The 23,177-nt window shown below is 42.4% G+C and overlaps 1 protein-coding gene across 27 annotated transcripts in view; it reads left to right on the top strand.

The window, feature by feature from the left end:
- trol (terribly reduced optic lobes) overlaps window positions 1-18,971 on the top strand; it is a 623,238-nt gene extending 604,267 nt beyond the window's left edge. For all 27 annotated transcript variants that reach the window (XM_075684186.1, XM_075684204.1, XM_075684193.1 and 24 more), the window contains 4 exons: window positions 902-985; window positions 3,805-3,905; window positions 3,964-4,111; window positions 13,237-18,971. In XM_075684186.1, the coding sequence (XP_075540301.1) occupies window positions 902-985; window positions 3,805-3,905; window positions 3,964-4,111; window positions 13,237-13,288 (385 nt within the window). In that variant the 3' untranslated portion in view covers window positions 13,289-18,971. The remainder of the gene's footprint in view (window positions 1-901; window positions 986-3,804; window positions 3,906-3,963; window positions 4,112-13,236) is intronic.
- The last annotated feature ends 4,206 nt before the right edge of the window (window positions 18,972-23,177 follow it).

Here is a 23,177-nt window from a genome sequence, read left to right as displayed (position 1 = left end):
TGAGTAAATGTACTCCTTCACGGACTCTAGAGGCTGGCTGATGATCCTGAACTCTTGTTCCCTTGCCTGGCTGTTGGTCATTATCTTTGTCTTCTGCATATTAATCTTCAACCCCACTCTTGCTCTCTCTCTCTTAAGGTTCTCAATCATTTGTTGTAACTTGTCTGCAGTGTTGCTGAATAGAACAATGCCATTGGCAAACCGAAGGTTGCTGAGGTATTCGCCGTCGATCCTTACTCCTAAGCCTCCCCAGTTTAGTAGCTTGAATATCCCTGAAGGGTCCTCACTAAAGTCCACAGTTATCTAGAAACTGCAGTTATCATAATAAATGCTGAACACCGACCTAGTTATTACATGCTGAAGAGAGTAAAGCACTGTAATCAGCCACGACTGTGTGGCATCTGCTTCTTGTCTTTGTGTGAGCTACCTATTCATGCTGGTTGAATTTTTTCAACCATGAGTGTTAGTTCCATGTTGAAAAATTTTGGTTGCATTAGAAAGTTCACTTATAATAAAATTTGTAACACATTTGTTTTTTTTCCAGGAGGTCCAGTTATTGCGAATACTCATGTGCAACAAATGAATCCCATGCAACAATCGGGCTTAGCTTTTATGTGAACACCATATAAAACCATAGGTATTTCGTAGTGAGGGATGGTTATTAAATAAGGTATGAGCAGGAACTCTATCAGAAAGAAATGTATCTGTAATAGAGCGTCTGAACCCATTGCTTTCAAGTCAACTTCATGCTGTATGCTGAATGTGAGTTGATGTGTTCATTCACAGTTCTTGGGAGGCTCTGTATCTCTGGTTCTGTAAAGTTTTCATTAACTCCTTTGTGGAGCACATCACAATTTGGATGCATGGCATCATTTCATGTGCCTTTGTTTTTTCTCTCTAGCTATGAAATGGGAAGTGGTCCTGCTGAGATTGTGTCAGGAGAAAGAGTTGATGATGGGCAGTTGCATGCAGTGGAGCTCAGAAGGTAAGAGTCAGTACACTTGATTTGACTTGGCTGCTCATTATGTGTGTCCCTGACACTTCCGGACTGCTTGAGGCAGTGCTTTTAGCCAATGAGCGTTGGATATGCACCGTCTCTGGAAGACCTGGACAGTTCGGGATGATAAATCGAGGAGGGCTAATTTCTCTTAAAATGTGTATATAACGGAGTTCAATAAAACCAGTGATCATCTTATTGATTTAAAGCTAATTATGCTTTGTGGCGCTTCTGAAAGAACTTGGCATAATTATTTTTTAACATTTAAATTGTGGTTGATCAAATGTAGGCTTGACAGGTTTGATCATGTATTCATTCATTATTTATATTTAAGTAGACCTTATTTTAGGTCATCTTCAAGCTGTGGAAAATGCTGACCTTATAAGTGCCAAGCCCAAGTCTAGCTGCCAATGCGCACCCCTGGCTGTGCCCGAGATGATTTGTGAACGTGAAACATTCATAAACTAGTTGCACGCATATTTGGAAGTTGGTTAAACTAAACTTGTATGGCAGGCTTTGTTTTCACGCGATAAGTGGCACGACAAAGCTTCAACAAAGACTGTCAGTATTGCTCGCATCTCTCTCTTTTTAACATGGCGGAGCAGGACACAAAGCCTGTGCATTTTTTGAAGGATGCAAAAATACAAGAACTTTCAAATCTGACTCGCAGGACTACAATGTTGATTCCGAAGTCTCTTCAAGGTACAATGCAGCAATGAAGAGGCCATGTTGCCCGCGGAACACAAAAATATTCTCATTAGAATAATTGATTAGCATGTCTTAATTTTCATTTGTATTTTCATATTTAAGAAATTCCTTCAGAGATGTATACCACTCTGACGACTGGTGCATCAAAGATAACAAAGCTGTATAAGTGAGTTCTCACCCACTTTGGAAGCATACCTAAATGGGAAAATTATGAACATGTGTGATGGGTGCAATTTTTTAGGAACCTTTTTATAGAAGCTAGACGCTAGAAGTTGCCTACTTCTACTTCCATGTAACCTTTATTGGATGATGAACCTTTATTTCCTTAAGCGTACACCTTTAAGTTTCTAGAAGCAATAGACATTTCGTATCAACGTTAGACATGTGCGACATGACTGTCATATTTCCAACCTATTACCCCAGACCTAACATTTTTGTAGTGTAGAGTATAAGTAAACCTGTTCTTTGTACATTGTAGTCATAACAGCTGCTATACATAACTATTTCTGTGCAAAATGATTTTTCCAAGCACTACCAAAATTTCCCAATTTCTTTTTCTTTTTTGTGGCTGATTCCATTGTGAACAACAGCCTTCATTATTGCAATGTCAGCAGCTCATTGTTATTTTTGTCTTGTTGCTGTCAGTTATTTTTAATGACTATATTTTTTAACAATCTATATGAAGCATGATATTTCTTGTAACAGAAGTAAAGCGCACTTTTGTTTTCCTCCATTCAGCGTGTTATTGCTGGCGCGACATGGAAAAGAAATTGCAGAGGTACCTGTGACAAAGTGTTTTTGTTGAGCCGTACATGCAAGAGGGGTCGTCAGAGGGTTTAAATCTTCTTTGAAATTGTTACTACGAAGTTGGAGGTCTGCCCATGATTCGCTATAGCTTTCTGGATGTAATCGTTTACTTGAGGTGAAGAAACATCCAAAAACATTGTGATTCCAGCATTGAAATGGAAGTAATCGTCGCTGCAGCCACCTCACTTCGTGCTGCCATGTTTAAAACCGAGTGGAGCCAGACTTCCACTTCGTTTCAGCCAACAGCTTTCACATTGAAATGATGAAACAACTGCCACCTGTCCGTGACACTCAGCAGATGCAAGGAAATCCCTGGATGAGTGAGACTCATCCTTGGCAGGGAAAGGGTTAAAGCGTAAAAGCTATATTTATGCACTGTGCTGGAATGGGTCCCTGAACTTTCTTTGGAGCTCTGCCAAACAGTTGTACATATTGTGACACAGAGGAAGAATTGAGCTTCTGTGCATTTGTCATGCTCTTGATGATCATTTATTATTGTGGAGCTTTCACACATCCCTGTCATTCAAGTGCATGAGAGGATCTGTGTTTGCTGTCAAGATAGAAAAAAAAAAAGATATGACTATTACAAGTGTCAGGACAGAAGTAGTTACTTATGTCTTGAATTAGGAGCAGTAAAGCTGAAAAATAAAGCCGTGAGGGACCTGACCTGCAATAGTCATGGTTACAGTGATGTATGACAGTGTGAGCCAGGTTGTGTGTTCCAAGTGGTCATGCATAGCTGACCTTGCTGAAAAATTTTCTAGCCAATTCTTTTGCTTAGTTTCCTGCACATCCATGATGGACATTCTGAATGCTCACTTTCTGGAAGCGAACCATTAGTGGCCGCTTGTACCATGTACCTGTGTGTGAAGCTTCATTGTGCAAAATATTTCCGTACCTACACACCACCTTTGAAATTCCAGAATATTTGGTGTAAGCTACACATGCTATTCCCAAATCACTAGCTCCCAATGTAGCTCAACATAACATTCCTTTAGCGTTTCTTTAAGCTTGCACACTTGCTGCAGAGGCCACAGCTCATGTTTGAACTCAAGCGCACTCTGCCTGTGGAGGCCATGGCCCAAGTACGAACTCATACAGTTTATCTGGGAGTTCTCTATATGTTTCATAGGCAGTGTGTGTGATATGAGAAAATGCTTGTTGCCAATGAGAGGCAATGAGTTATGATGGCAGATACACATTTGTGCCTGCACAGCAGGCACAACAACAAAGTTGTGGCCTTGTGTTTGAGGCTAGTATGGGTGCTAAGCTGTTTCATTGTTTCATTGCAGAACTGGAAAATGGGGCACATTGAAGATTGATAATAAAGAAGTGAACGGTGAATCTCTAGGTCTCCTTGTGATGCTGAACACAAAGAGCGACATATTTATCGGTGAGTTCTTTCTCGTGACTGTGAGGGACCTGTCCAATCAACATGCTCCTTTTTACAGGAGGTGCCCCTGAACCAAGAGAAATGACTGCAGAACGTTATCACAAGGGCTTCACTGGCTCCATACTAAATGTGCAGATCCAGGACTCTGGTGTCCTTAGCTTGTATGATGACTCAATCAGCTCAGCGAATGCTGACCAATGTGAAGAGTAAGTTATAGTCTTAAATTTGCTGCAAGTTTGCTAACTCAACCTGACTGCTGTCTTAGCTTGGAACTACCAAGCCAACATTGTTATGTGTAGTCGGTTAATGGAAAAAAATTGGAACAAACTGCTGCAGCTGAACATCTAGGCACCAAATGCAGCAATGATTGTTACATAGAGCATTATAAGCTGTTTTACCATGAATTGCTCTTATTTCAGGTTGTAACTTTTGCAAAGTAATATTGTCAGTATGATCTTCACTATGAGCAGTATGCATACTGTTTTTACTGTGCCATAGAGTTGATACTGGCTGTCCAACAAGCCAGAATTGTACTATTATGGCACTTAAAGGAACCTGTCAAATACCTTTTCTTTAATCTTATTGTAGTACATGCTGAAAGTAATGTATTCCCAAATAAACTTTTGGAAATGACCTAGCATGAATTGAGGTATAGAAAGTGCATTGTTTACCATCCACGTTCCACTTCAACTCATGAGATCCTCTCAGGTATGGCAGTGCCAATGGCAATGCTCTGCCCATCACTCCTTTATTTCTTATCCCTTTTATTTTTTTGGTGCACTTATGGCACGTTTGCAAGGTTGGCACTTGACGAAAATGCCTGAAAGTGACAAAGGATTGGTCACAGGATGAGCGAGACATGTTAACAACCACCACTTCTCCATTTACTAGCAGATCTCGAAGGGTGTGCATGTGTATGTGTGAGCTTTTACTTGCGAGTATCTTGTAATCATAAATGATTGCTCAGTTACTGGCATCTATGTTCCATCATGTGTGCTATAATATCATTGTTGATACAGCATCAGGCCCCCGCAGGGGCGTCTGCGTAAGCAGGCGTTTGGTGCGTTGCGACACCACGTACCCGAGCACACGAGGGTTGGACCCTCCCGCGTTTAGCCGTGCGCGGCTTAGCCGTGTCCGGGGAAAGGGGGATCCTGGGGGTTGAGCCGATGCTGGGTGTTTGGACCTTTAAGGCCCCCCGGTGGAGGCAACACACCTCTTTGGCCTCTGCTTCACACAGATGGCATCCCCGGACTGACCCACCCGGGGGAAATCGGCAGTCGCCTTTTCCTGTCCTTCTCTCCATCTTCGTCTTTCTCTCTCACCTTTTTTATCTTTTCTGTCTTCTCTTCACTTCTTATTACTTCCGTATTTCCTGGCGGCAAGGGTTAACCTGGTGTAGTTTATCCAACCTTGGGTCTATTATATTAGGTTATAGCAGCTATGTACAGCTGGCGTCTGCGTTTCCTTCGGGTCTTGTAGCGTCCCCTTGTTGGGCTCGATGGTGGGTGGCTGGCATGGCTGCCGAAATTAAATAAACATGTATGGATTTATCATCCTTCCCCCGTCTGTCTGATCGGCCTCTTAACAAAAGAGGACGCACCGAAGAAAAGTTGCTATTTTCTTGTCAACCTAAGCAAACGTCGCACGATTTCACGTTATTCATAGTGAAAATCCTGACAAGACAGTTAGAATGATATCGCCGTTCACGGTTGCGAAATGTCTCACTGACTCAGTTGGCCCAGGCTACAAAGTCACAAAAATGGTTAGCGGTGACCTCCTGCTTGAGGTCCGTGACAAACAACAGCATGACAAGCTCCCAAATCTGGTCTCCTTCGGTAATGTAAACGTAACAGTGACTCCACATCGATCCATGAATACAAGCAAAGGAGTAATTTCTGACAAAGACCTGTTGTATCTGAGCGAGGAAGAACTTCTAGAAGGTTGGAAGGAACAGAACGTCACCACAGTAAAGAGAATTATAATCAAACGGGAAAACAAAGAAATTCCAACTAAACATCTGATCGTTACCTTTGCGTCCAGTGTGCTGCCAGAAACATTAGAAACAGGCTATACTAAAGTTCGAATCCGACCATACATCCCGAACCCTCGGAGATGTTTCAAGTGCCAGAGGTATGGCCACGGCTCACAAAGTTGCCGGGGTCGACAAACCTGCGCAAAGTGCGGTGTCCAGGATCACCTTTCAGATAATTGTAATGGCGCACTCCACTGTCCCAACTGTGGCGGCGGACATGCAGCTTTCTCTAGGGCTTGCCCTACATGGCAGAAAGAAAAAGAAATAATTACCCTCAAAGTAAAAGAGAACATTTCCTTCCAGGAAGCGCGAAAGCGAATTTCCTTTCTTCATACCGCAGGGTATACTGCTGCGGCGCGTAAGGGGGCAATGCCGCAACAGACTCCGGCTTCGGCCCGGACCACAAAGAATGTGGCCGCGGCAGAGCCACCAGCCCCCCAGGTGACAGCAGCCGGCTCTGCTGTGCCATCTCTGAAGGAGGGTCCATCGACCTCTGGGTTGGTGGCCTCCAAGGCCCTGCTTTTCGAGGCAAGGCCTAAGGTGAAAGCACCCCGCTTGTGTGAGCGGAAGTCCAGCGGCTCCCAAGAGTCGATGGACATAACCCCGAGCCAGAAGGCGCATCCAGCGCCTCGGGAGCGGCGCGAGTCTAACGACCGCTCCAAAAAAGACAAAACCCGTACCATAATCACGGGGCCTGAAACGGCTCCGTGAGTCATTCTTCTAACTTGACTTCTCTTGACACACAGCACATAAACACAAACAATATGGATACACAAATATTACACTGGAACGTGAGAGGTCTGATCCACAACCTCGATGATATCAAAGAACTCTTACACAAATACAATCCAAAGGTGCTGTGTGTTCAGGAGACACATCTTAAACCTACTCAAACAAACTTTCTTAGGCAATACGCTATTTTCCGGAAGGACCGAGATGAAGCTGTTGCATCGTCCGGCGGGGTAGCAATAATAGTAGACAGAGGCGTTGCCTGTCGGCAACTGCAACTCCGAACTCCTCTTGAGGCAGTTGCTATCCATGCAGTGCTATTCAATAAACTAGTTACTATCATGTCCGTATACATCCCCCCAAGTTATCAACTCTCTAGCACAACATTTCAAAGCTTTATTGATGAGCTGCATCACCCTTACATAGTCGTCGGTGATCTAAACGCGCATAGCCCACTGTGGGGCGACTCTCGCTGTGATGCGAGAGGACGGCTTGTAGAAAACATCCTGTTCTCTTCAAGTTCCTGCTTACTGAACAAGAAAAAGCCAACATTTTACAGCTCTACACACAAAACATTTTCTTCGATAGATCTAAGCATAGCGTCTAGTACAATTGTGCCATATCTGGAGTGGGATGTCATTAATAACCCTTATGGAAGTGATCACTTCCCCATTGTTCTAAACCTTAAAAAACAAAGTGAGTGTCATGCACATCTTCCTCGATGGAAAGTTGACTCAGCCGACTGGACAAAGTTTCGCGAACTAACACAGCTGCCATGGAATGATATCTCTGAACTTAGCTTAGACGACGCAGTAGCATACATAACCGCGTTCATTATTGAGGCTGCATCAGTATGCATTCCCCAAACAAATGGGTCGCCCTCGAAAGGACGTATTCCATGGTGGAATGATGCGTGTAGGGAAGCCAGGAAAAAGCAAAACAAGGCTTGGAACCTCCTCCGTAACTCCCCAACTACAGAGAATCTGATTAATTTCAAGGCGATCAAGTCGCAAGGTAGAAGAATGCGCCGCCGCGCTAAACGCGAAAGTTGGGAAAACTACATAAGCAGCATCAATTCATACACAGACGAACGAAAAGCCTGGAACAGGGTGAACAAAATAAAAGGCCGCGAAACTCATCCCTTACCTTTATTAAATACACAAGGAGACACTCTTGAGGATCAGGCAGATTGTCTAGGATCACATTTTGAGCACATTTCCAGTACATCTCATTACACAGATACATTTCTAAAATACCAGCGACTAGCAGAACAGATGAATTTGGGTCGGAACAGCTCATCCAATGAAGTATACAATCGTCCATTTGGAATGGCTGAGTTCCAGGCCTCACTGAACTGTTACAACAAGTCCGCCCCAGGAAGTGACAGAATAATGTATGAGATGATCGGACACCTACACCCTGAAACCCAAGAAACACTACTGTCACTCTTCAATTCTATGCTCTCCGCAGGCTACATTCCGTTTGCCTGGAAAGAAGCAATCATAATCCCCATTCTCAAAGAGGGCAAGGACCCTTCCTCACCCGACAGTTATAGGCCTATAGCTCTGACAAGTTGTCTATGCAAACTGTTTGAGGAAATGATTAACCGTCGCCTCATCCATTTTCTGGAAAGCAACAAGATGCTCGATCCCTTACAGTGCAGTTTTAGGGAGGGTAGATCCACAACAGATCACCTTGTTCGCATCGAGACAATTATCCGTGATGCCTTTGTCCATAAACAGTTTTTTCTGTCAGTATTTTTAGATATGGAAAAGGCATACGACACAACCTGGCGCTTTGGAATCCTCCGTGACCTGTCTGAAATGGGAGTTCGAGGCAACTTGTTGAATGTGATACAGAGTTACCTCGCCAATCGGACATTCCGTGTTAGAGTTGGTAATGTTCTGTCTCGCCCATTTGCACAAGCGGCCGGTGTTCCACAAGGTGGTGTGCTGAGCTGCACTCTTTTTATTGTCAAAATGAACTCGATCCAGACTGTCATACCACGTACTATGTTTTATTCTGTATATGTGGATGACATCCAGATAGGTTTCAAATCATGCAATCTAAGTATGTGTGAGCGACAAGTACAGCTTTGCATAAATAAACTGTCTAAGTGGGCTGACGAAAATGGTTTTAAGCTAAACCCTCAAAAAAGTACATGCGTCCTGTTCTCTAACAAGAGAGGCATACTGGCGGACCCAGCAATAGATCTAAATGGAGAACGGCTAAGTGTGAGCCATGAACATAAATTTCTACCCTAGCAAAAATTCTAATACAAAAACTAATAGCCTATGAGGTTATTGACACTAATACAGTCTATTATGTCTATTAGTGTATTAGTCTAATAGATCTATTGGTCTATTGGCCTATTAGTCTGATAGGTCTATTGGTGTATTAGTCTAATAGGTATATCGGCGTATTAGTCTAAGAGGTATATCGGCGTATTAGTCTAATAGGTCTATTGGTGTGAAAGAAAAGGTGTCAATGCACCAGTTACAGAATGAAAAACAGGCATAATTGCTAGGAGCATTTATTAGCACACAAATATTTTTACAGATTTCTCTTTCGAGATCTTCGTCAGGTCAGCAATCTTGATTGCCAGAGCTTTTACTCCACCACTTCGACCAGAGAACGTCCTTTTGGAGTGGTAAAAAAAACCTGGGTAGAAACATACACACATACAGAAACATTTAAAAGCAGGGTGCTTGTTCTACCACTAAATATTTAAGCAGGCAATATTTGCTTCTAAATTGGAATAATATGGCCCCGTAATTTCCAAACTAATTTTAGGACAAAGTGTGATATGCTTAGTTCGACATGTTTATCATAAAGAAAAATGACGCCATCTGATATGACAGAACAATTAGACAGCACATAAAATGCACCAAAGATGTTCTGTGTGTTACATCGAAACTGAAGGCAGATAAGGAACAACTCTAGACAGAAATCTTGCACAGCATTGTCGGAAACATGTATGTCACTGCTGCTATGCGCACAACAATCGGCCCAATCACACTGTACTGAAGTGCATCCACCATTGGGATAAAAAGAAACAACTTTATACTATACTATAGAAGCATAGTTTGACGTAGTAGTTCTGCGGAAACCCGCAAGGTGGAGAGAAGCAATGAATAAAGGGAAAATGAGAAAATTCGTCCCGGACCAGGACGAATTTTTCTTCAACCATGAGGCTTTTCTTTCGAGGAACCCGTATGGGTTTCCTTTGTAGCAATTGCTACAAAACGGGTGGATGTCTCATTTTCCCTTTATTCATAGAAGCATAAATAAGTACAATAGTTACCTCCAAATGGAAAGAAATCGGCGCCGGCGAAAACACATCACATCGATGCACGCTGATAGATCCACGAAGCACAGGGGTAAAAACAGTTGCCTTCCGTTGTTTTGAAGTCACACAACACTCATATCCAAGTATTATACTGCAGGAATAAGATTGCGCAGACGCCAGCACCTCGGGTTCCTTAAAAACACATCGTTCATTCACTAAAAATCGCGCACACCTCGCCTTGACATGGCTACAGTACACTGCAACATGGCAGCCGCCAATGCACACGTGCTGTGCGCAACTACGGCTGACTACGGCTGTACTTTTGCGATCTTCCCGCCTGCCGTGTTCCCTTCTCTGCGATACTGCTCATTGATGTCAATAAATATTACGGCCTTTTATATGCGGTATTAAGTTATCAATTTAGGTTACAAGTTTAACACCGCTTCATGCGCACTTCAACAGAAGATACGGGACTAACGAAGCTTCAGTGGCAAACAACTATGGTTGCTGCGATTGCACCATCGTTCGTAAACCCACCGGGCACCGCGACTCTGCCTTGCAGGTCACGGCTGGTTGTTCGTTGTCCTTTTTTTTTCGTGGCGAAGTATTTGCTGGTGTTGTAAACACTAGCTGTTTCCTCACGACTCATCGCGACGAGGCTCAACAGAGGCCTAGTTATGAGACGTCGCCAGTGAAACAAAATTGGCAAGACCATGTAGGCGCGCGTCCATCGCTTTCGTGTATATCGCTGGGAGATAAGCTTAGTGCGATGAAACTAATACAAACGTGCGAATGATGTTTGCTGCACATTTTGTACAGCAAAATTCCTAATTATTCAGCGAATAATTAGAGACCTCTCTGCAAATGGTCCCCCAATACAGACTTAATTTTTCATAAACTTTCACCCTTGCATTAAACAAGCAGCAAAAAGGGGCAACAGAATTCAACAATGCATGTTGCATAACAGACCAGCAACAATCTGTATAAAGTCAATAGGACGTATCAGTCTAATAACGAAACTAGCAGACATGCAACAATGTTTGTATAAGACTAATACGCCTAATACATAGGCTCTATTGGTCTTATAGGTCAATCAGTGCAACTAATAGAAATTTCTATCGGTCTAATACAAAACTTATACAACTAATACAAAATTGTATTAGACTAATACAAACTTCTATTAGAATTTTTGCTAGGGTAGGTATCCTTTTAGACAGCAAGCTAACCTTTGTACCACACCTAAAGTATCTTAAGGCAAAGTGCCTCAAGACTATGAATCTGCTGAAGCTGTTGTCACGTACATCTTGGGGAAGCGGCAGGAGATGCCTTTTAAAGATTTACAAAAGTCTAATATTAACACGGCTTTACTACGGAGCAGTAGTCTACAATTCTGCTGGACCTAGTGCTCTGAAAATGCTAGATCCTATTCACCACTTAGGCATCCGCCTTGCAACAGGCGCCTTTAGGACAAGCCCTGTGCAAAGCCTCTACGCTGAATCAAACGAATGGTCATTGCACTGCAAAAGGACATACTTAACTTTCTCCTACGCCCTGAAAGTTAAATCAGATGTTAAACATCCTTGTCATTCTGCTATATGCGACTTGTCCACTGCTAGGCTATTTCGTAACCGCCCAGCCACTAGGCCTCCTCTGTCCCTCCGGTTGGAAGCACTCTCAGAAAAAACAAGGGTCCCTCTTTTAGAGAATGTCTTAATGGCCCCCACTCGGCTTCCACCGCCTTGGGAGTGGCAAACTATCAAATGTGACATCTCTTTCTTAGAATTATCGAAACAAGCACCCGAGGCTCACATACAATCACATTTTCTTGAACTTAAAGAGAAGTATTCCTGTGACGAATTTTACACAGATGCTTCGAAGTCTCCTGCTGGTGTTGCTTATGCAGCTCTCGGACCCTCATTTTTAATAGCTGGGGCACTAAACCCACACACCAGTATCTTTACGGCAGAAGCATACGCTATACTTTCGGCTATTAAACACATAAGGCGTAGAAATGTCGCAAAGGCTGTCATCTTTACAGACTCATTAAGTGTCGTGAGAGCGCTAATTAGCTTACGAAAGCATAAGAATCCCGTTCTGAATGAGCTGTATAGCTTGCTGTGCTCCGCATATATGTGCAACCAAGTGATTATACTATGCTGGGTACCTGGCCATAAAGGTATAAAAGGGAACGTAGCTGCTGACGAAAACGCTACGTCAGTGAGTTTTAGCGACACAGATGGAAATATCCCCATTCCTGCCACAGACCTAAAGCCCTTTCTGCGCCATAAATTAATAAATCATTGGCAAGCAGAGTGGGATACAGAAACATTGAATAAGTTACACATTATAAAACCAAGATTGCGTAATTGGATAAGTGGCAAAACAGCACGGTACAAGGAAGTACTTCTTTGCCGATTAAGAATAGGACACACTTACAGTACTCACTCCTACCTGTTGACCGGGGACTCTCCTACTTGTAGTAGGTGCGGGGATAGTTTGACAGTCCTCCATGTTCTTATCCAGTGCCCTGCAATAGAAACAGAGAGGAAAAAGTATTTCCTTTCTGCATATCGGGAAAATATACCTCTTCATCCTGCATTTTTTTCTTAGTGATGAACCACTTTTTAAACTGCAAATAGTCCTAGATTTCTTAGCCGAAACCGACACTCTGAAAATAATTTGGCCAGGAAATTCTAACACGTGATTACCAGCCCAGTGATTGAACAGTGATTACCAGGGCTGTCTTGACGCTCTAGTGTAACTGTTGTTTCATCTTCGTAGGTTCTTTATCAATACAAAATTGCCATCGTCCACGTCCATAACTTATAAGTGTCATTATTTTAGTAACTATATATTTACGCCATTTACAGCGAAAATTTTTAGGCCCTTCTACAGCCATGTCACACCTACCATAATAAATTCACAGTCCACGCCATTCCCAATAAATCCTTTAAATTACCATTTGTCATGGCGCTCTTTGGCCATAAGTGGCCCTTGTGCCATTAAAAACCACATATCATCATCATACAGCATCAGGCCAAGAAAAGAGGGGATTTCGAAAGCCACAGCTAGGAGAGAACAAGCAACCAATTATGTTCATGTTGACAGGGCAACATTGTCTACAGATCGGGAATATTTTCTTACTGGGTTCAAAAATGGTTTAAGTGCCCCTTTCAATGGGAATTTGTCTCTTGGTAACTCGTACTTTTTTTCATTATGCTGCCAAACTCAGAATTTGTCATATTTTTTTAAAGTTGTGAAATGTCTTTTTATTTCAGGCATGTGGGAAGTGGAGACTATTTCATGCACTTTGGGACAAGCAACAAGTGACCTTCTGCAAAGCAGCTGTTTTCCCAGGCTTTCCATTAGCTGCATTTTTTTCCTCAGTCATGGCACTAGAGCAAAACTGCTTTATTCAGTCAAGGGAAAAAAAAGCCTGTCTTTCCTGACTTAGAAACTAGGCATCATTTAGTGGTGTTTTGTTTTTCTTTTTGTTTGCTTAATAGTTGCACATGTGTTTTTCCTCTTGCAAAGAAGCCACTTTTGCAAAGGCAGTCTATTTTCTTATCATGTCATTCACTCTAGTCTCCTGTATTTAGTTGTGCCACTTTATTTTGAAGCAAGCAGCAGTGTACATGGGATCATCCTTTTGTCTTTGAGTGGATGATAGCGTGCTGCAAGATCCTGCCACAAAGAAGGTTGTTTCTTACTCTCCATTCTGAGAAACGCCTTGGAATTTGTGCATCGTCTATGCATTTCAGTGTTATCTCACAAAACACACATAGAGTGCATTTAGTTCACTCATCACAGAATCACTGCACCTTCATTTTGTGTCACAAAACCTTCATTTTCTTTGCCTATTGAACTGTGAGATAGGAACACACAGCCAGTGTATCAACGTTCTCTTTAGTGGCCATGCAACTCCCTGTCTTTGCATAAACTGGCATGTGTGCATAAGGGCATTTGCAGCCATGTCTCAAACTGCTTTAAGCGGCATGATGTGACCACAATTTGCTTCTGTGCATAGCAGTTGTGCCAAATTTTTTGTTTCTGTGAAGACACTCTGAAACCAGCAAAAAATTTTCTGCAGCCTCATCGTTAACATTTATTTGCTTCATTTGTCTACTTACAAAAAAGAAAAACAATCGTAACTTCGTGTACCACTTTGACCTCAGATGTGTCAGTGCACGTGTGTCCCAGTTCAGGACAAGTGCCAAGATGGGTACTTAGAAGAGGAGAATGTATAAGATGGCTTATTTATAATGGCATACTTTTCTACTTTTTTTATGCGAGTCTGCAATGTGTAGTATGCATGGCTATAATGCGATCAATCAAAGGCAGCAGTTCTCATGTTTTGGTTCATGATACATGACTTAAGTCTAAGCTAATTTCACCACGAAATTGTATCATTCAGCTGCAGTCAAGTTTTTCGTTGTCTATAAAGGTCAGTCTTTTGAATGGTTGTCATTTGTCTGTTTTAGTTTTTTCAGCATGGGATTAAGTATTCTTATATAACAAGTGATTTAGGTAAAATCTTACTATGAGTGTGTACATATTTAGAGCATTGACTGCAGCTTTGGTGGTGTCACTGCCATTTACAACTTTCAAATTTTGTTAGTTTTTTTTTTTCTTTTTCAATGTGCTATGCTGCTTATTTGTAAATGCTAACAGCAGGTGCACTTACTTCGTTGCACATAGTTTCACTGCTGCTACAGCCTCCAAAATTGCAATAAAGCTGATGTTTGTTAATGTTTGAGTTTGTCAAGTGTCACTCACAAACCTTGTGCCATGCTTGACTGTACATGTTCACCATATTGGGCAATGACATGCATATGCAAGCACATGAAAAGCATAATACATTGGTATCACTTGCGCCCAACAAACACAAGAGCTCCTCCAGCAAGTGCCTGAGCAAGGCAAAGGGGGGAGACTGGATAAAAAGGATAAGTAGGGAAAGGGAGACTAGGACAATGACCTTTATATTTGAAACAGCATAAGATATTGTCAGAAAGGAGGAGTAGACAATAGACACAGTGCTAACACAATGCTGAATCTTGTTAAGGAAAAAAAAGCACATAGGTAGCACTTTCACCCACACAGAAGAGTGAACAGAGCATGTGCAGAATATAAACCTGTCATTTGCAATTTAACAAGATTTCTTTTTCCAGCAGGGTGAGCAATGGCACACTAATACACTTGCCATCAGCTTTACTGACGAAAAATGAAATCGCTTCTGCGATTTCATGTTCCTGCTTCGTTTTTTAATCTTTAGGAACTTGGTTGTATCGAACAAAGGTGCGCGAGTGCACTCTTGTCAGTGTACTGCAAGATGACAGCTGTATCCCTTTCGCATTTCAATGACCAAGCTAGGAAACACCAAAACGACATAAAAAATGGGTATGGCAGTCATCTGGCAGTTCCCTGAAAAGTGTACACTTGCATCCCTTTATTCGATGAGACCAAGTTTTCAAAAAGAGGAACGTGAAATTGCAGGGGCATTTTTCATCAGTAAAGTTGATCGTAGGTGTGTTAGTATGAGATTGCTCACCCAGCTGGAATAAGAAGTACAGTCGACTCAATTTGACCTTGACGGGACCAACAAAATGGGTAGAATTATCTGCATTGAATTAAGCAAAGGCAAAAAAAAAAAAGAACGGAGAGACACAGCTCTGATTCATCAGAAATATTTTCCCCGATTCTAAACTGCCCCCATATCTAATGTGCATGCCCTTTTTATGGGTTTAAACTAGAAAACTAACATAGAAATGACATTAGAGCTGCTCCTGAACAAAGTAGACATTGAATGCGTACCTGATATTTTAGCAAGAGAAATGTCTCATGCCTCTGATTCTGGCAATAAGAAAAAGATGAAACCAGTGAGCTTTACCATCACAGAACAGAAATTTATTTACTTAATGTCCATGTCATCACTTTATCGCTGTCTATTGAGAACCAAAACATGTCTTCCTTTGTACTGTCCATAGCACATTTGATAGTTTGCATTTGTTGAACAACTCAGCAATAATCACAAACAGGATTGTGGCCACACGCCTAGACTGACTACTTCACCAGTTTCTCCTTCAATGCACGCAATTCTCCAGAAAGCCAAGAACACATGAAGTAATTTTTTGCCACTAGATTAACATGTATAATTTGTTACTTGAATGTGCTTTCGTAATCAGACAAAGTGGCACATCAACATAATCACGCTATGTGAGAAATATGATTCTTTCGCCATCCATGGATTTTGTTTTTTTCACACATGCACAGTACTATAGGGATCGGAGCATGCACAACGGTCAGGTCCATGGTCACCACAACCTACTGGAAGTCCAGACCTGCACAGATAATCGACTTCTACGGGAGTCGCCTGTGCCCACTCTCATTCAGCCGTTGGCATTGGTGCCACCTTTATGGCCTGTTTGCCTGCTACTCTACAGTTGACTGGGGCAGCATTGTAATTAGAATGGCAACTGTTGTGTTGTGATGAACTGCTTGCATAGTTGATTATTTTTGCGAACACAATGAAAGGGATGTCGCAAGGCTTTTATCGGTGACTTGGTTCCGAAAGTTGACTGCCCGAACCTGAAAAATGGCAGTGCGTGTAGTCTGCTGCTCTCTCTAAAATAGCATTAAATAGCTGCTCCTATTCCCTTTTTCACGCAGTAACAAACTGCACAGCTCTTGCACATGAAGTCGCATTGTTTATAGAGTTAGTAAAGTTCACAACTGTTTCATTGTTTACATTGTAAAGTTTGCTTCTGCGCATTCTAGAAACTGGAAACCACCGTAACATTTGATGACAGAATGATTACCACTCATTTTAACCCTTTGAGGGTCGAATTATTTTGAAAAAAACTTTCCCAGGTGGTCAAATTACTTTATTGCGGATCTTGAATGTACAAAATGTATAAAGTCGGGAATAAATAGTAAAAAATAATTAGGAACAGTATTTTGGTGTCGGCATCACTCAGAACTGCAAAATGTTCAATAGTATTTCCGAGCGTGGTACTCCTTGAAACACGGTTCTACGCACAGCGCCTTATCGCAATCTGCACACCTAAAATGTGTGTCCGTTCTCTTGGAGCGAGGAGTTGTGTTGGCGCACACGACATCTCTGCGTGCGGCTGCTTTGGGCAGAGGTCTGAGGCACCCTCTCGCGTAAGCGCGTTGCCGCAGAGAGCGAGAATACCTCGTGAGCGGTGGAGATAAACAAGCTAAGAGCTGTGCCAATCAAGATAGAAATCAACTTCCGCCGCCCCTGCGAGTGCGTGCCGACAAAGAGAAAAACCACGTTTCGCGCGCTTCCATTGCGATCACGCGGCGGAACCGAAACCGCCAAAGGGGCGTTGCCGCAGAATGAGCGACACGCTGAAGCTAGCAAGTTTAGGCCGCCGTTCCTGCGACCCGGTCGCAGGAGTGGAAAGGGGGGGTAAGCGTTATCGTGCCCTGGTCGTTCGAACGCTTAGGGCCCGAAAGCGTTAGGTTCACCCAAATAGTCGCTAAATAATGGTTTGGCTTGGCTCCGTATATTATTTTTAAATAGGTGGCGCTAAAGCGATGAACGCGACGATCGAGCCATGATCGAGCCCTGAATCGGTGCTTCCGTTCTGCCCGTGCGGTCTTCGCCTGTGTCCGTGGCTGTGGAGGAGTGATTGTAGCTGTTTGATGTCGTTAAATGTGAGAGCTTGTGGCGAAGTGATTGAGTATGGCCGTAGTAGTTCTGCCCATGTAGTGTTTTGCGGACTTCACCTGTGCCTGTGACTGATCGTGTTGCCCAATAGCTTTGTGGAAAGCGACGTGGTTTGTGTGGATGTCATCGCAGCGTTTGCCAGCTCCTCGGTGGCCCGTGTGCCAGTTATTGATGGCGTTGCCCAGTAGCTTTGTGGAAGTTGATGTACCTTGTGTGGATTTCGTTGCCGCTTATGACTGCCTTAATTATAGGTGGTCATGTGCACGCTGCCTTTTGAAGCGCGTCCGAGCGCGAGAAACTTCGCCGATTTTTTTGTAAACAACGTGGACGTCTCGAAATGTTAGCTAGAAATCAACCAGCAGCAAGCCAAGTCTTTATTTTGTGGTTTTTCGAGCTTATGCTCATGCGAACAGCAGAAGGACAAAAGGTCCGTTACATAATGTCAGTTCCATAAAATCAGCTTTGCCGCAATACAGTCATGTTATGCGGTGAAGCATACGTAATGTATTGCGGTAAAGTATATGAAAAACTAGGCAGGGACCACTGCGTTACTGGGGCGATTTTCTTGTATTATGGTCATGGCCGTGCGCGAACAAGGAAAAATCACTGTCGAAGCGCATGGCACAAACCTTGCCAATGCTTCAATTGGAAAAAGAAAGAAAACGAAGTGGAGTGGGTGATGCCAAAATCAAAGCCTTGACTTTTGTATTATCAAAGCAGTTCCGAGAATGGCCAATCATATTCCAAGCTCCTGCATTATTTATGATTGTTTAAAGTATATGCATATATTGTGCACCAGCCTTAGCACCAATTCTAATGTACTTTAATGATGTAAGTTTCATAACACGTGGCAAATATATAATTTGTGCTGTATGGTGTTGTGCTGTTTATAAGCGGCTGCTTTCATCTGGTAATGTGTACATTGGCTGGAACAGTTGATGCATCCTCCTTATAGAACTCATTGAAATGTGAACCACCTGTCAAGCCATCATTGTTCTTGCAGTTGTACACCAGATTTCACAAACATGGGGATAGTTATGATATAGAAAGAGTAGCTGAGGCTTAACATGTCCACATGCATGCACAGGAGTGCGGGAGTCGACCATCTACCTCTCTAACTCAGGTTGAATGTGCATACTTGAGTAACATGTAACACTTGTTGGGTGTCAGGTTTCTTTTATTGTTAGCCTAGTTTGTGTTTTTTCTCCCATTTGTAGGTTTTAGTGTGTGTTGCTGTGTATGTATATAATTGCTTCCAGAGTGGCTTTCTTGTTGCTAATAAATTTAGAGAAGGCAGCGTTCTTCATTTTGTGCATCAGACAGCAAGTGAGCATGTTTCAAAGGATGTTGGATTTTGTTGCCATAAGCAACAAAAAGGCATAAGCATATAGACTGCTTGCTGGAGGTACTATTTATAGCATTAAGGATATTATCATGCTGATAACTCTGTGCACAATAATTAGAAAGATCACATCAGGTCTGATATGTCTTCTTGCCACCATGAAATCTTGTCAGATGCATAACACGGGACATATACCACAGATCTTGGCCAGCCATTCTCATTTGTGGTCTTGACCTCCTACCACTGAGCAGACTGGTCCAAGAGACAAAACATGCAACTTTTATCTGATTAAATGTACTGCATGTTGCACAAAATTAGATGTCAGGTGTTATTGTTGACACAGATACATATCTGTGAGCCTCATAAACTAATGTCAAAAGAAAGAGAGTAATACCCATGAAATGCACTCTTGGTAGGATGGCAGGACCATTCTCTTGCAGAGTTAAATAACAACCATGCAGCAATATCATGATATCAAGCTGAACAATAATTCACTCCAAGAATAGGTTTCTTCATGCAACATTGCACTGATAGTCTTGAAATACAATACCCATTGCTAACAGAAGGCCTTCCAAATTATGCATGACAGGAGGGCATATTTTAGGAAGCAAGAATGAAAACGGAGCCGGCTAACTATGAAAGTTGTTAATGCAACTCTGCAGAAGTTAGAAAAATGAACCAAACGGAATAGTTTAAAAGTAAGTGGTTTAGAGACAAAAGGCCGTTTTATTCCATGCCAGAAAAGCAAGCAGAGGTTGAAATGCTTTCCACATACATACCTTCAAGGTGCATGTACAGGGTCTGTCCTGAAAGTAATGTCAGTAAGGCGATTAAAAATCATTTATTGAATTTTTTGTTACAAAAAGTTTAAAAATCTTCAAAATACTCTCCTATTGTGTCAATACATCGACTCCAGCGAGACTTCCAGCTCTCGAATGCGTTGTCATCCTCCGGAATGGCCTTTAATGCTGTGGTGCTAGCTGCTTTAATCACGTCCGCTGTCCCAAAATGATTGCCTTTCAGGGGTATTTTGAGGCATGGAAACAGAAAAAAGTTGGGCGGGAGCCAAGCCCGAGCTGTACGGGGGCTGGGGGATCGTTGGCCCCACTGCATTAACCATGTAGTCGGTGACGATGAAGGCACTGTGGGCCAGCTCATTATCGTGGTGCAACTTCCAGTTGTCTGCAATGTCCGGCCGGATATGTTGAACCCTGCGTTTCAGTCTTTCAAGGACATCCACATAAAACTTGGAGTTCACAGTGGTTCCAGGTTCTTTAAACTCATGATGAACCAGTCCGTGGATGTCAAAAAAAAACAATGAGCATGATCTTGATCTTTGATTTGCTCATCCTGGCTTTCTTCTGGGGAGGGCATGAGTGTGTGTGCCACTCAGATGATTGCCTTTTGGTGTCCAAGTCATATTCAAATACCCAAGTCTCGTCTTCTGTAATGATGTTGTCCAAAAATTTTCGCTCACGTTTGCACATGTTGAAATTTTCTTGGCATGTTTCAACACGGCATGACTTTTCATTGTCAGTGAGCACTTTTGGAACCATTTTTGTGCATGCCTTCCGCATGCCGATATCGTTTGTAACAATTTCATGAACTTGAGTTTTCGAAACGTTTAACGTGTCGGCCATTAAACGAACACTTAATCGTTGGTCTGAGTTCAACAGTTCTCTCGCTCGTGTCACATTGTCAGTCATAGTGGTCGTAGATGGCCATCCAGCGCAGTCCTTGTCGTCGCCCTCTTCCCGGCCTTCCAAAAGGCTTTGTGCCACTGAAACACTTGCCGATCTGACCAGGCATGTTCTTTATAAGCAGTCTTGAGCATAGTAACAGTTTCCGCAGCGGTATTGCCAAGTTTCACACAAAACTTGATCGCAAATCTTTGTTTTAATGAGCGCTGCATTTTCACTTGCACAAGAATAAAAAACAGCTCTCACAAACGGGCCCGTCCGACACTCCCTGATGTTCGGAGCACACTGACTGACGGACCGCTGCTTAGCTGGATTCCGTCACTGCTAGTTTCATCCAGTTAGACTGCTCTGACATACAGTCACATCACAATAAATTTACTGACATTACTTTCAGGACAGACCCTGTATGTGGTGATAGACAAGCTTTTTAGATATAAATGTTGGGAACCTGGATGGAGTTGAGGGACATGTACAGTAAAAACAAGATGTATAAGGTCAAAAATTAATTCTTTTAGTCAGAAATTGGTCAGTGGTGTCTGGCTTCTCTTGTTCCCTGGCCCTGGATGGTGAATACAAAGTCATATATATATATAGTTTTGTACAATCAAGCATAGAATCATTGCCTTCTACCTGAGCTAACGTATGGGGCAGAAACTTGGAGGTTTCTTGGAGACGAAAAAGGGCATTGTGTTGTCATGTTGGAAAGCACTTTTCCGGAGGAGGGTGTGTCAGCCACTGACATAAATTTTAATGAAATTTATACCAATATAGCTGACATAAAATGTTGAGCTGTCACGAAGTTGAATCAGTTTGGTTCGACAACAATCTCAAATGATGTTAAGGTGGAAAAAGGTTTTCTTTTATGCGCCTTCTTCAGTGCAAAACACACAAGCTTAGGGAATCCATATCAGAACCATTGTGTCGGAATATAAATCATGGCTTCATGTTTCAGAATTTCTGCAGACACACCTTGACAGGCTGGGAATCAACGACCATTTCCTTGCTGCCAGCTCTCAGACTGTTGTACACTTCCTGCAGGAGCATAATCTGGGGAAAATGGGCAGGCTTTAGTATAGATGCAGAAGATTTATACAATTCTTTGCCGCAGGTGCATCTCTTGCAGTTTGTTAAGGACTGCATACACAAGCAAACAAGTTAGCTGGAATTTGCTGAAAGGTGTAAAATTCTTGTTGCAAACTTTCTGGAGCTTCTTGATTTCTATTTAAGGTCAATTTTGGTCTGTTGGGAAAGTAAAATATGTGTCCAGAATGCTGGAATCTGCATAGGTTCCGGTGTTGCACCAGTGCTCAGTAATATTTTAAGTTATGTTGACCAGAAAATAATCAAAACCTGAGTGGGCTTGCTCTTGAAATCTTCAGATACGTGGATGATTATTTGTTTTTCATGAGCAAATGATAACTTTCGCAGAGCTGTCATCGAAGTACTGAAGCTATTTAGAGAACAATAGCAAGGTTTCAACTTCACTTTAGAAGTTCCAGAAAAAAAAATGTGCTGCAACTTCTTATGTCAGGCTTACTTTTATGTGGGATCCCGTATGCTGGGGATGTCAGTTGAGAACTTCTAAGCTCCTTCTTGATTATAGGTCTAGCCATTCAAAACTTATTAAGTACAGTATTGCCACTCACGCAATTAGAGATGCCCCAACCAAGAGCTATCCTCACCTTATCCTTGAAAGTGTAAGGAATCTGGTGACAAGGCTTAATGAGGCAGGTTATTCAGTTTCAGTGGTTTTTTTATCTTGAAGCACGTTAATTAAGGAACTTAAGGTGCGACCAGGGTGGAAGAAGCTTAAGGAGTAAGAGCGGAACAAAGTTGCCATTATCCCCTCTATTAATTGTCACACAGGCAGAAAAAGGTGGCTTCTAAGTTTCAGGAGAGGATTGGGTTTTCATTTAAAGATAAGCTGAAGGGAATATATGAAGCAATAAACAAGCACATTCTTCACAACGGGTGTCTGAGCAGGGAGGACTGCAAAGTGAAATATAGCATACAGTTTGTCTCTTGCACACGAAATGTTGTTTATTCGATTCCTTTTTCTTGAAGCCTACAAAATATATATCAGTCAGACTGGAAGGTGCTTAAACATTCGACTAAGGAAGCACCATAGTTTTTTTAAGGGTTTTTGCGCATCCACACCTTTCTGTGCATTGTTGCAGCATTGGGCGTCATCCAGTTTTTGAAAGTACTATTCTGCTGTTCACACACTGTGAAAAGCTCTCACATGAATTAATGGAGGCTTATCACATTAGAAAGAAAAGCACACTGTGTGTTAGCCAGCCATCCATCTCGCTGCAAGATAGCGAGGTTGCCGTGTTAGATCTTAAGTAAAACCACTGAGTTGCATTGTGCCTTAGGAATTGTTTTTTTACATTGATTAATCAGCCGTGACATGTGTGTTGCCGTCAAAACATGTGCATTCGGTGATGTGAAGGTTGTTTTGGTATGTATCTGCATATGCTAGGG

Source organism: Dermacentor variabilis, chromosome 3 (assembly GCF_050947875.1).
Source record: "Dermacentor variabilis isolate Ectoservices chromosome 3, ASM5094787v1, whole genome shotgun sequence".
NCBI classification, from domain to species: Eukaryota; Metazoa; Arthropoda; class Arachnida; order Ixodida; family Ixodidae; genus Dermacentor; species Dermacentor variabilis.
The sequence above is the reverse complement of the archived record's forward strand: the minus strand, read 5'-3'. Positions and strand labels throughout refer to the sequence as shown.